This window comes from Pipistrellus kuhlii, unplaced genomic scaffold (assembly GCF_014108245.1).
Source record: "Pipistrellus kuhlii isolate mPipKuh1 unplaced genomic scaffold, mPipKuh1.p scaffold_m20_p_9, whole genome shotgun sequence".
NCBI lineage: Eukaryota > Metazoa > Chordata > Mammalia > Chiroptera > Vespertilionidae > Pipistrellus > Pipistrellus kuhlii.
The window spans coordinates 30,331,090-30,346,059 of NW_023425595.1; the positions used below are offsets into that span (position 1 = coordinate 30,331,090).

Consider the following 14,970-nt stretch of genomic DNA (forward strand, 5'->3'; position numbering starts at 1 on the left):
CCACAGTGGCTGCACCAGTCTGCATTCCCAGCAGCAGTGAAGAAGGGTTCCTCTTTCTCTGCATCCTCTCCAGCATTCATTTGTTCATTTGTTGATTATAGCCATTCTGACAGGTATGAGGTAGTATCTCATTGTTGTTTTGATTTGAATCTCTTGGATGATTAGTGACTGTGAGCATGTTTTCATGTGTCTCTTGTCTCTCTGAACGTCCTCTTTCGAAAAATGTCTATTGCCCATTACAGTTTAAAAAAATATATATTTTATTGATTTTTTACAGAGAGGAAAGGAGAGGGATAGAGAGTTAGAAGCATTGATGAGAGAGAAATATTGATCAACTGCCTCCTACACACCTCCTACTGGGGATGTGCCCACAACCAAGGTACACGCCCTTGACTGAAATCGAACCTGGGACCTTTCAGTCCACAGGCTGATGCTTTACCCACTGAGCCAAACCAGTTAGGGCCCCATTACAGCTTTTAATGTCTTTCTCAATCTTATAGCTCAGAGAAAATAATTTAAGACATGTTTCAACAGCCATATAATCTCAATTTCTTCAAACTGTTTGCTAAGAATTATAGAAGTTGATACACATGTTGGAACCAGCTCATTTTAGCTCAAGAGAGACCCATGTGTATATCTCTTCCCAACTCTTCATTTAGTGATGTTGTTTTAGTAGATTGAAAACAGCTATGGAGTTACACATATGTTGAGATATTTGCAATTTGACATGTACATGTACATATCAAATCGAATATATATCAGTGTAACTCCAGCTATTGAAAAAAATCCACATTAGTAAACAGTACACCTGGTACTGAGCGCTACCATCAACAAATAATTAATTTGAACCACACTTTGATCATAAAGTCACCAGAATGGGTTAGAAGACCTGGCAAAGTAATTTTGCTTCATGATAATGCACCATCACACACTTCAAAACCAGTTGAAGACTCATTAAAAGATCTTGCCTGGGATGTGTTAACCCATCTGCCATATTCACCAGACTTTGCTTCTTCAGATCACCACTGGTTCTGATTGATGGCACATGCACTTTCTGAGCAGCACTTCAAAACATACAAAGAAGTGGAAAATTGGGTCTCTGAATGGTTTGCCTCAAACAAGAAAAGTTCTATTGGGATGGTATCCACAAAATACCTAAAAGATGGAGGAAATGTGTAGCTGGTGATGAACATTACTTTGAATAAAAGCACTTTTGATGTTTCTTTTGAAATTATCGTGTTTTCTTTGATAATAAAATCTGCATTATTAACTGGTACACCAGTATGGTGTTAAAAGTCAGGTACTGATAACTGGGTGCTGATATGAAGTGGCTTCTGAATTACTAGCAATATTCTGTTGTTGCTTTTTAATCTGTTTGGTGTTAATAAAAAGATATTAACCTAAACTCAGCATCTTATGCATTTTCCTAGGAGTTTGTTAGGCTTTAATAATAGTATATTAACATGTATCTCAAGAAGTGACAGAAATTTTAAAGGCAATACTTAAAACTTTTAGAAGATCACATGAAAGGAAATCTTTGGTTAATGCTAAGTATTCTTAATTATAACACCAAAGTCACTGTTCTTTCTTTTTTCTTATTAAATTAGAAATTAAACTAATACATTATTTAAATATCAAAACAAAACAAATCCAAGGCACTATTTTTAAAAGAAAAAAAAGGTGAGTTTGACTTTCTTAAAGTGCACTATTTAGGGAAGAAAAAAAGAAATCACAGACTGGGGTAAAATATTTACTACAAAATACATATGTGGTAAAAACACACACACACACAAAAACAAAACAAAACAAAAAACAAAACAACAAACAAACAAAAAACAAACAAACAAAAAAACTTGTATCCAGAATATATAACAAATTCTCAAACTCCATAAGAAAATTTTAAAAATGGGCAAATGATTTGAACAGACATGTCACCAAAGGAAATTATATAGATGGCAAATAAATGGATAAAAAATTGCGCAGCATTAGATGATGTCAGGGAAACGCAAACTACAAGCTTTTAGAATGGTTTATAAACAATGCCAAGAATGCCAATTTCTGGTGGGCATATGGACCCACTGATATTCTAAACATAGAAAATATCTGTGCCCTCTAGCCAACAACCATCAGGAGTACATTGTGGTAAAGGAAAAGTAGGGTTTTTTACTTGGTAGAGCAGGTGACACCACATGCAGTGAGGAAATGTTAGGGGACTCAGAGTGTAGAAGAAAGGGTTTGAGGATGAATTTGGACTTGTTTTGGGGATGTTTCTCAGAAGCAGGTAGTTTTTAAAAGAAGGCTAATTCATATATTGGATATCTTCATAATATCTATAATAATAAAAGTATAATATGCTAATTAGACCAGATGTCCTTCCAGACAGCCTTCCAGATAAAGCCAGGATTGCGAGGGAAGCTCAAGTCCCAGGTGCCAGAGGGAAGCCAGTGCCGAGAGCTGGGGGAAGGAAGACCTACTCTTTCATAAATTTCGTGCATAGGGTCTCTAGTATACACTAATAAAAGAAAAATATACAAATTTACCATACCTCTGTGACACCCATCAGCCAATCAGAAGTGAGCATGCAAATTAACCCAACAAAAAATGGCCAGGCGGAGAGGGACACCTGCTAATAGGGAGCTACAGGAATGGTGCTCTAGCCAGGAGCAAAGCCAGGAGAAGGAAGGTCTATTCTTGCATTAATCTTCATGCAATGTGCCTCTAGTTTATATGTAAAAAGTCAGAGGAATGGAGTAGAGTCTAAAGGTATATTTGATAACTAACCAGTCACTAATATTTCCTAGGAGGACAGTTCTTGGTTGGAGGGCAGTATATATATTTTCTCTTTCTCAGGCATGATTATGGAAATGTCTTGTTTTCACTTCACTACATCATCACGAGCACAGTGTGACCTTGTCTAATGTCCATATTTTGTGAAGTTGTATTTTTCATTGGGCATCACCATGGTCAAGGTTTTAATGCCATACCAGCTTTCAGCTGACAGCTTTTAGAGCTGCCTTCTATCCTTTCTAAAAAAAAAAAAAAAAAAAAAGTAATTCTTCTATGATTCTATACTTATCCAGGCTACACATAGCATCCAATCTTTCTGTAATGTTCTAAGTTAATATCTGTTCTTAACTTACTTTGCAGTTTCTATTGTGCCACCTTTCAACTCCTTTCTAAAAGAAAGTGAGTTAGAAAACTTGGAAGATGTACTAGTTATTTGCATTTCTTTATCTCTATACTTAGCACCATCTAACTTAAAACTTAATTTTTACATACCGTATTTTTTGGACCATAAGACGCACTTTTTCCCCCCCAGAAGTGGGGGGAAAAAGTCCCTGCGTCTTATGGTCCAAATATAGCCTACACATATACTTAAAAAAAAAAGTTTTTTTACTTGCCCGGCTCTGTGTGGTCTCTGTGTGCTTGCCCGGCTCTAAAATGGTTCTAAATGCTGCTGTTTACTTTACAGGGTTGATTACATGTGTTTATGACTGTGATGTTGGGTTTTAATGCACATAAAATATTTTAGGACACTATTTGTTTCAGAATCTTTTTTTCTTCATTTCCCTTCTCTAAAAACTGGTGCGTCTTATGGTCCGGAGCGTCTTATGGTCCGAAAAATACGGTATTTGTGTATTAGTGGTTAGTGTTATCTACACACTCAGAATAAAAGCTTTGGAGTGGGGGGAAAGAGGCAAAACACATCTGAGCAATACCTAATCTTAAATAAACAAGTGCACACTTGATAACCTGACTTCTAGATCAAGTAAATAAAATTTTCTGGAAAAAAGTGACAAAATCCTTAGAGACTGTAACAACCCTGGTGACAAGATGGAAAATTATAGGTTGGCTCAGACATTACCCTTATGGGACTGATGGCAAGAGAGAAACTGTGGGTTGTTAGAAGATGAGAAATTCTTGCAAGTTGAGAACCTAAGGGGAGAGACTTGAAAGTCCCAAAGGATGCCTTTGCCCGTGTGCTTTTTATATGCTCACAAACCTATGGTGAGAACTTGTGAGTTCATTGTCTTCCATGGTCTCATCACATGGAGCCCAAGAAGAGCAGCTGCTCCTGGTCAGGGAGAGGACTCTCAATCCCAGTGTAAACTTTTCTCCTCGAACCACAGTAATGATCTTGAGATATGCGTGGAGCAGTGGTCAGTCAGATTTGCAGAATTCTTTCAATATTGGTTATACCTGGTGAGTTGCCCACAGGCTTAGCTCCTATACATATTTGAACATATAGTTTGGGAAGGTTTGGACTTGAATCTATTGATTTAATACTCTCATTCACTATATGTACAATATAAATATTAATTTGAAGGTGATAAATCAAAATAATTTCATGTTCATTTCAAGTAATTGTACATATTTTAGTGTTTTATCATTTTTTTTTACCAGTATATCTACTTTTAATGATAAGGAAAAGAAAAAGGAAAAACTAAACAGTCATACAAGCAAATTGTTTTGTTGAGTTATTGTTGAATTTATCTCCTCTTCTTTCGTTTTTCTCCCTCTCTTCCTTCTGTCTTCCTACTGTTCTCCTCTCCTTTCCTCTCCCTCCTTCCCTCTTCCCTTACCCCTTCCCCATTCGCTCCCCTAATCAATTCTTCCTTATGATTTTTATCTTTCTTAATGTCTTTCACAGGGTCATGCCTCTTGCATTGTTAAAGTCTACTTTGATTTTCTAAAACCTCAAATGCATTGTGTACTGTGCAATGTCTCCACTTTCCTTGCTTCTAGGAAAAGGTCATGTCTCCCATTATTAATATTGTTTCATTTTCTTCAGTGGGCTATTTTTTTTTATTAATTATAATTAAGAACTTACCCACTTTTGGTTCCCTCTTATTTAAAAAAAATGTGTATTTAGACCAATTATATTAGTAAAATTCTCAAAAAGTTTGTAGAGAATGAGGAAAAATAAATTGGGAAAAAATCTAGGACCCACACACAAACAAGAAATACACTTACAGAATCTGTCCTGTTTCTCTTCTGAGGCTGATGTGAGTAGCAAGTGGTATGATTTATCTAAAGATTTCTTGTGAAACAGGTAATGTTAAATTCTGATATAACACTATATTTTTATAACTGTCCCTTTCCTTCTAATAGCAAAGACAACAACAACAACACTATCCATTATACCCCACTTAGAAACAAAGTTGGAAATATTGCAGATTATTAGAAATGAAATAGTTCAAGTTGTCTGCTATGAAGAATAGGGGAAATAAGTGGGGAGCCTGAAAGGTTTGGTCACTGCTTGAAGCCTGAGTCAATCTCTCTTTCATACTTCATATTTAAGATTTATTATGCTGCATTGAAGTTTGTGAAATCAGTGGCCATGTAAGGCAAGATTCTTGTTTCAAAGAATAAAGCAAATATCTTCATCCACTGATGACAAAAATAAAAAGTAACAATACATACTAAGAAGGAGCAAAAAATATGCTTCAATTTTATTGAAAGTTATTTACAAGCATGTTGAGAAAGAAAGATAGGTCCTCTTAAGTAGATATTATAAATGGAAATGCTCAGCAGCATATATTGGACTCATATTTCTAAATAAGCATTCAAATGATATTAAAGGATGCTCTGAGATCTACAATATTGACAGTGCTCATGGATTATAATCACTTATTCATAGGATATAAATTTAATATACAAATTTATAATTAAATATTTCAAAAAATTAGAACCTAATAAGAATCTTATATCAACTGAGTTGTATACATTCACACTAAAATTAATATAGATCATATTGTGCAATGTCCAAATATCCATTTATTTTTTTAAGGAATCTTCTCCTTCACTTATATACTAGATGCCCAGTGCACAAATTTGTGCACTAGTGGGGTCCCTTTGCCTGGCCTGTGGTATTGAGCTGAAACTGGCTCTCTGACATTCCTTGAGGGGTCTCAGATTGCAAGAGGGCACAGGTCAGACCAAGGGACCCAAATGGTGCACAGTCGAGGCCGAGGAGGGAAGAGGGAGGTTGGCCAGCCAGGGGAGGATTGCAAAAGGGTTCCAGGGCATGTCTGGCTAGTCTTGCCAGTCCCAATTGGTCAGACTGCAGCAGCAAGCTAACCTACTGGTTGGAATGTCTGCCCCCTGGTAGTCAGTGCCCATCATAGCGAGTGGTTGAGTGGCCTTTGCATATCATTAGCATATTCATGTTGATTGGTTGAATGAAAGACCAGACAACCAGACATTATTATATAGAATATTAATTAAAGTAAATGAGAGAAGAGAATCTAAGAGAAAATATGATCTTACTTCTATGTTCCTTGATAAAATGTACCAATTACATCTTTTTGTTGTTCTTATTCACTATTAGCAGTATCGATGAGGTACTGGGAACCTTTATATAGAACAAAAGATTCTTCAAATGAGTGGATGTGACCATCAGAAGCCCTTGCCATTATGTCTCCAGCCAATACATCATGTATTCACCCCTCATCGTTCCTGCTGAGGGGAATCCCAGGACTGGAAAATATGCAGCTCTGGCTTGGCTTCCCATTTTGTATAGTGTATCTAATAGCCCTCTGGGGAAATGTCATCATCCTTTTTGTGATCCACACTGAGCGCAGCCTTCACCAGCCCATGTTCTACTTGTTGGCCATGCTGGCTCTCACTGACCTCGGCCTGTCCACTGCCACCATTCCCAAAATGCTGAGCATCTTCTGGTTTGGCCTCAGTGAGATTGCCTTTGGGGGATGCTTAGCTCAAATGTTCTTCATACACCTGTTTACAGGCATTGAAACATTCATGCTTGTAGCCATGGCTTTTGATCGCTATGTTGCCATTTGCCACCCACTTCGTTACAACACAATTCTCACCAGCAGAACTATTTGTGTTATTGCTGTTGTAGGCATGCTGAAAAATTTTGTGTTTGTTTTTCCACTTGTATTTCTCCTTTTAAGGCTTTCATTCTGTGGGCATAATATTATACCCCATACCTACTGCGAGCACATGGGCATTGCCCGTCTGGCTTGTGTCAGCATAAAGGCCAATATAATATTTGGGTTAATCCTTATCTCCTTGATACTTCTGGATGTTATTTTGATTGCTGTCTCATATGTGACAATTCTACGTGCTGTCTTCAGACTCCCATCCTGGGAGGCCAGGCTCAAAGCTTTCAATACCTGTGGTTCCCATGTCTGTGTCATCTTAGCTTTCTTCACCCCAGCCTTTTTCTCCTTTATGACTCACCGATTTGGCCACAATATTCCACTTTATATCCACATCCTCCTGGCTAATTTTTATGTGATAATTCCCCCTGCTCTCAACCCCATTATTTATGGCGTGAGAACCAAGCAGATTCGAGATCGGGTGGTAACAGTCTTTCTTTTTAAGGATGTTTGACTCTGAGCACTTGATTCGGAAATATTCCTTCCCATCCTTAAAACAGGGAAGTGTCCTTAAGCTATTATAGAGTAAATGCTTTACAGAATCTGATGTGAAACACAATGTTCTCTCAGTATGGGCAGCATCAAATTGGAGATAAATTTACATAGCAAATATTTGTTCCTAGAATAAATATAAATATTGATATTATTTTTTCTTTTTTCTTTTTTTCTTTTTTAAAGTTTAAGCTTTTTATTAAAATATTTATTAAAAATGTTGTCCTCCTGGTCTCTCCATAAGAAAAAGAAAAAGATAATTGCACTATTTCAGAAATATTTGTTCCTCTATAATACACTCCCTGAAAAATTTCTCAAAATAGGATATAGCCTCTCCACAGCTCCGCCTTGTTTTTCTTTTTTAAATAAATTTTTATTGTTCATATTATTACAAATGTTCCTTTCCCCCCCTTCTCACCCCACCCTCTGCCCTTTCCCCACCCCCATTGTCCTCATCCATAGGTGCACAGTTTATGTACAGTCTCTTCCCACATCCCCCTCTCCCCTTTTCCCCAAGAATAAACAGTTTACTCCCCTTCCATACCTCTGATTCTATTATATTCAACAGTTAATATTGTTCCTCAGATTTTTTTTTTTTTTTTTTAGTTTCCTTGGTTTTTAGATTCACTTGTTGATAGTTACGTATTTGTTGTTCATAATTTTTATCTTTATTTACTTTCTCTTCTGAAAGAACCCCCTTCAGCAATTCATATAATTCTGGTTTGGTGGTGATGAACTCCTTTAGCTTTTTTTTTTTTATTAGTGAAGCTTTTTATCTGACCTTTGAATCTGAGTGATAGCTTTGCTGGATAGATTATCTTTGGCTGTAGGTTCTTGCTATTCATCACCTTGAATATTTCTTGCCATTCCCGTCTGGCCTGCGTGGTTTCTGTTGAGAAATCAGCTGACAATTGTATAGGTGCTCCTTTGTAGGTAACTACCTTCTTTGCTCTTGCTTCTTTTAATATTCTCTCTTTGTCTTTTGCTCTTGGAATCTTAATTATGATATGTCTTGGTGTGGTCCTCTTTGGATTCCTTTTGTTTGGTGTGGTCCTCTTTGGATTCCTTCTGTGCGCTTCCCGGACTTGTAAGTCTAATTCTTTCACCAGGTGGGGAAAGTTTTCTGTCACTATTTCTTTCAGTATGTTTTCGATATCTTGCTCTCTCTCATCTTCTGGGACCCCCATAATTCTGATGTTGGTTCACTTGAAGTTGTCCCAGAGGTTTCTTACATTATCTTCAACTTTCTGGATTCTCTGGCCTTCTTGCGTCTGCGGAGGAGTATCTTCTGGCTCTTTATGTTCCAAATCTTTGACTTGATTCTTGCGATCTTCCATTCTGTTTTTAGGACTCCATAAAATATTTTTTATTTCAGACAATGTATTCTTTATTTCTTGTTGATCCCTTATTATTTCTAGTTGATCCCTTTTCATACCCTCATAGGTCTTGTTTATTTTATTGGCCTTTTCTAGGAGATTCTTGAACAACCTTATAAGTGTGGTTTTGAACTCTATATCCAGTCGCTTTTTGTCCTCCATTTCTTTTGTTTGTGATCTATTTGGTTTAGGCATTTTCGCAGGCAGCTTTCCTGATGGGGTGGGGTTTCAGGGTGGAGCCTATAGCCTTGGCTTCTGTCAGCCCCGCCCTATGCGACTCCTGAGACTCAGGGTCCTTCAGTACTTGTTGCGAGAGCCTCTGAGAGAAAGGTGCCCTCGATTTTCGCCTGCTGCCAAACTGTCTATGCTCTCCCCCAATGAGTCCGGTATTGGGGTTCAGTTCAGTTGGTAGTGGGATTGGAGGTGGCGTTCAGAGCAGTCTGGAGCCCCTGTCTCCTTCCCGTCAGGGCAATCCCGCTGCACAGCTGGCCGGCCCTTCTCTGCGCGCAGTGTGTGTGCCTCCGGGACCTCTTTTCGCCGCTTCCCCGGAGTCCCACCTTACAGCCCGGCTCCCTATGGATGAGCCTGGGTCCCCAGGGTCTGGCCTAGAATTGGGGTTCAAAGCAGTTGGTGCTGGGCCCAGCACAGTCGGAGCTTTTCTCTCCTTCCCGCTTGGGACCGCCAGCCAGGCACTCAGCCTCCCTCCTCTCTGGCTCTGTCCTCCGTGTCTCCGTACCTTGGGCTTTTACAGCTCCTCCGCGCTTCCTTCTGGTTTTCTCCTTGCTTCTTGTTGTAGAATTTCCAGTCAGTCGACTTTCCTGTAGTTCTGGGTAATGTCCATTTTATATTTTAGTTGTATTTTGTTGAAATTGTTGTGTGCGGCTGCGGCTAGTTGCCTACCGGAGCAGCCATCTTGGATTCTCTCCAGCCCTGCCTTCTAAATATTATTTTTTAAATATCAATAAATAGGTACCATTTATTTCTATAATGGTTATTAAAATCAGGGTTTGAAGATAAAAACTCATTGAAACTCATGTACAGTACTACTAAACAGTCTCTTTATTTAGAATTCATGGATTATGGTAGAGGAGTGCTATGTTGTCAAGAACTATCACAATTGTAATGGGATTGACTACACAATGCTAGGTGTGTGTTCCAGGAGCACTGGTCAAAGAAGTTTAACACAGATTTTATTTATTCCATGGCAAAGCTGGGTCTTTTAATAGTGTAACCAGACGGAAGAAATAATCAGTAAGCCATCATAGGCATTTTGCTTTGGGAATATTAATATCTCATAGTTTGGAAGAAAACATGCTTTAACTAAATTGAAATGTTGGCATGAGTTCTTTGTACTTGGTACCTTGATTGGTTCTAGATCTAATCAAATGGTGAGAGGTGGATGTGGAGGTCTGGGCATTTCCCCCGGGCCTGCTGAGCTCTGCCTTGGTTTCTAGGGCAGGAGAGGAAATTTGAAATGAAGTGTCTTACACCATTTCCCAGTCCTTACCTCTCCTATTCTTTCCTTTTCTCTCCCTTTCATTCTCTCTCTTCCTGAGAATTTTCTTCCCTCATCCTATACCTTATAATTATTTTTAAATTTCTCAATGATTCTGGCTGGCTTGCTCTAATTCAGTTGTGATCTTTCGTCTTTAAAGTTGTGTGTTTTTCACCTCATGAAATCCATTTTTTCAGTTTGCAATGAGAAAGATGACAAAACTAATTGGAGATTGTTACTCAAATTTCATTTATTACATTTTATTTCTCCACATTTTTAAGTTTATGTTCCAGTTTTACCTTGTTGCTTATGCTGTTATTGTTTGTCCCAATGCTGCTTCCAAACAGCATAAGCCTTAACATATGATATTTAAATTATAATCTCAATGCTATGATATTTATGCAATCTTTTTTTTTTGTAGCTAATATTCTTCATCTATGAAATAAAGATCATTACAGTAACCCCATAGTTTGGAAGTAAAAGTTTAATGAATTACATATGAAGCAGTTTAGGAAAAATAATTTCTTAATTTGTTTGCTACTGCCTTGGTATGGTTTAACTGAGAATACCTGATGAACAAAATCTACCAAATCCAAAACACAATTTCAAGTGATAGCAAATGTACTGATTATGCATTTATAATTTATATCATAGAGAAGCATTTTATAATCTAAATATTTTTTATTTTACTTTTTTAATTGTTAGTGAATTTACTAGGGTGAAATTGATTAATAAAATTATATAAGCTCCAGGTGTTCAGTTTTATAATTCATCATCTGTATATTGTATTCTGTGTTGAGAACCACAAGTCAAGGTTTCTTTTATAACCATTTACCATCACCCCTTCTACCTCCCCTCAACCTCTTTCCTTCTTGGATCACCATAGTTCTATCTCTATGAGGTTGTTTTCTTAATCCTTTCACCTTTTTCAGCCAGCCCCCCCAAATCCCTCCCCTTTGACAGCTATCAGTCTGTTTTCTATGTCTACGAGACTGATTCTACTTTGTTTATTTTTTCCTTAGATTTCACATATAAGTGAAATCATATGGTATTTGTATTTCTGTAACTGACTTATTTCACTTAGCATAATACTCTCCAGGTTCATCCATACTGTCATAAAAGGGAAGGCTTATTTCTTTTTTATGGTTAAGTAGTATCCTATTGTGTAAATGTACCACAGTTTATTTATCCACTCATCTAAATATTTTTAAATATATATATATTTTATTGATTTCAGAGAGGAAAAGTGAGAGAAAGAGAGAGAGATAGAAACATCAATGATGAGAGAGAATTGTTGTTTGGCTACCTCCTGCAGGGAAATCTGTGGAGATTGAACCCACAACCTGAGCATGTGCCCTGATTGGGAGTTGAACTCTGACCTCCTGGTTCATAGGTTGATGCTCAACCACTGAGCCATGCCAGTTGGGCTAAATATTTTTTTAAACACAGGTTTTGCTTTAAAATATGTGAAAATTATATTATAAAAATACATGATATGATTAATATATTTTATAATCATTTGACTATGTAACATGATATTAAAAATATTTTCATAATAGCAGATAAGAATATACTCAATCAATATAACTTAATATTTCTATCTACATATACATTTGTATCAAAACCTGATCACATTGTGTTACTCCAATTTCCTGTCAGACATGCTCTTATTTTGTCTCACTTTTCATTCAATCTTGCTATTTTGCATACCACTTTAATCATTCCATTGTTTCCTTTGTTATATCCAGAAATGTAAATAAAATGTTTCTTTCACCGTTGTTCCTGAGCACTCAACTGTTTCTCCCTCTGTATTAAAGTCAAACAAAGCACTGAAACTGAGGCATCCTTGATTGGTGAATTATATTAGATTTTCTTCAAGTCTCCTTTCCACTATTTATAGAACCTTCCCACAAACAGCTGCCAAATAGTATCCACAATGTCTTCCAAACTTCTGCTTCATATTAACTTCATGGAGTGCCTCCCAGATTACAATAAACTCCAGTGATCTTATTTCTTCCAGTTTACTTTCAATGTTCAGTAATATATTTATAGGAATCCAAATAATTACCTAGGTAACTAGAGATAAAATGAGCAGACAAGAATTTGTTTCTAAAGTTATACAAGTTTCACATAAATATGACATTAAAAGGACCTCTGGAATGCAGCACAGACATTCTGGGGAAGTGTTTCTCACTTCCCTGTAGCACATAGAAGCAGTTTGTTTATGTGCCTTTCCCAATCTCCTGATGACTCTTATCTGACCTTCTTTATTCTTTTTGATATACTCCCCCACTCTGCCTAGACCAAACAGTGCATGAATCATTAAAAGTTTACTTGAAGTTGAATATGCTAACTATTTCACAGGGTTTAACTAAAGTCAAACTGTGCAAAAAATATAATTATTTCCTGTCTATTTTTTTTCTATCTAATTGGTGGTTTTAGATTAAAAATTGTGTGATTGCTACATAAATTTAGTAACAGAATATTTATGTATTTTCGACTGATCTCATGATGGTCTGATTTTGTATGTACTCTTCTTTAACTATAACTTTTTTCTTTATTTTCATATTAAATTCAGAATTTTGCCCTCATAGATTTATCTCATACTCAATATATCTTTCTCTCTAAAAAATAATTTGATAACCTCTTCATGGATCTGCTTGGTCTTCACTCCATAGACAATTGGATTCAAGGTGGGAGGCAACAACAGATAGAGATTGGCTATAAGAATGTGGACATGGTGTGGTATGGTGTGTGCCCCGAAGCGGTGAGTGAAGAAGTTGAAGAAGGCTGGGACATAGGTGATGACAATAGCACATATGTGTGATGTACACGTGCTGAAGGCTTTGTGTTGAGCATCTGCAGATGACAGATGGACTACAGCACGAATAATCATAGTATAAGACATAGAGATACAGACCATATCAAACCCCCCAATCAGTGTGGCAGCTATGAGACCATAAATAGCATTAATCTTGATGTTGCCACAGGATAATTTGGCCACAGACATATGGTCACAGTAAGTATGGTAGATGAGGTTGCCCCTGCAGAAAGGAAGACGCTTGATCAAGAATGTAAATGGGATCATGACTAATATACTTCGAGACAAGGTGGCAAGCCCAACCTTGGTAATTGTGGTGTTGGTGAGGATGGTGGAATAGCGTAGAGGGTAGCAAATGGCCACATAGCGATCCAGGGCCATGAGCATGAGAACCCCAGACTCCATGCCTGTCAGCATGTGGATGAAAAACATCTGCACAAGGCAGGCATTAAAGTCAATCTCTTTGAGACTAAACCAAAAGATACCTAACATATTGGGGACAAATGTAGTACACCCACTAATATCTGTAAGTGACAGCAAGGCTAGGAAATAATACATGGGTCGGTGTAGGGCCTCCTCATGGGTGATGACGTAAATGAGACCACAATTTCCCACAAGAGCAATGATGTACATGAAGCAGAATGGCAGGGAGATCCAGATGTGTGAGGCTTCCAGCCCAGGAATCCCATTGAGGATGAAGTATCTTGGGGTCAGGCTGGTACTGTTGGCTCCATGCATAATGGTCAATTGCAAAACATGTTACCTTTCCGACTAAGAAAGATGCCCTATACAGGAAGATAGCAGTGATTTGTTTTTAGCTGGAGACAAAAGATGAATAAGTATTTGCATACTATAAATAATAATTTCAGGAGAGAAATTAACTTTTTGTACCCAGATTGTGTTCTTTGATCCCACTTAGAGGTCTTGAGCGTGTGACTGAATCAAAAGAATATAAACATAGCGCAAACATAGTAACAAAGCTAGGGTCTTACACTTACTTTTATTCTGTATTATAAACTGTCTGTCTGTACCTGATTAAGTTCCCAATGCAATCACTAATACTTGCTTTTGCCCTTTTGCCCAATTTCCAAATTTTGAACCTTGTTTAAGTAACACTGGTTCCATTTGTTCCTCACATAATTTTCCTTCTTCCAATAAATATTTTCAGATGTGAACACTGGATTATAGCCAACCAAATTTTGTGAGCACATACTGATTGCACACAGGTATTACGTAGCTGAGAAACATCTATCTACAAGTCTTAATCTGGCAAGTCTGGATTTTTCAAGTCAGAATAGCCAAGGACCGGAGCTTTGGTTGGTTAAATGTATATTCTGCCCCGCCAGAGTGGCTTAGTTTGTTGAGCATCATCCAGTTGGTTGAGCATCATCCTGTGTACTGAAATTTGCTGATTCGGTTCCCCATCAGGCTAATTGCCTGGGTTTTGGGTTTGATCTCCATTTGGGGCATGCAGAGAAGTACTAAACGAACAATGTTCTCTCTCACATAAATGTTTCCTTCTCTCTCCCTTCTTCTCTCTAAACATATCAAAGAGTGAGGATTTTTTTTTTTTTTAATTTTTATACTGAGTAAAACTTAAAAAAACACACCATGGCTATGCTGAGACAGGGAGTGGGTACAGGCTAGAAGGGGTTATGGGGAAAATTAGGGAACATTTGTAAGACTTTCAACAATAAGATAGAAAAACCATGGCTATGCATTTTGCATTTTCTTTTATTGTTTCTTGCTGGTAAACATGAAAGATTTTAGTATTTACATTTTACCAATGACATTATTGAGCTTTAATTAAATCTCATAGTTTCTATTAATTTTCTCAAATTACTATGTAAATAAGCATGGCCTATATCGCTAAATATTTAC

The 14,970-nt window shown here is 37.3% G+C and overlaps 2 protein-coding genes across 2 annotated transcripts; one reads left to right on the forward strand and one right to left on the reverse strand.

Annotated features, from left to right (window-relative positions):
- The first annotated feature begins 6,417 nt into the window (after window positions 1–6,417).
- LOC118712961 (olfactory receptor 52E8-like) lies at window positions 6,418–7,359 on the forward strand. Its single transcript, XM_036427261.1, has one exon. The coding sequence runs from the start codon at window positions 6,418–6,420 to the stop codon at window positions 7,357–7,359; it is 942 nt and encodes a 313-aa protein (XP_036283154.1).
- Window positions 7,360–12,864: 5,505 nt separating this feature from the next.
- Window positions 12,865–13,827, reverse strand: LOC118713418 (olfactory receptor 52N2-like). The gene has a single exon (XM_036427918.1). It carries the CDS (start codon window positions 13,825–13,827, stop codon window positions 12,865–12,867), a length of 963 nt encoding a protein of 320 aa, XP_036283811.1.
- Window positions 13,828–14,970: the final 1,143 nt, after the last annotated feature.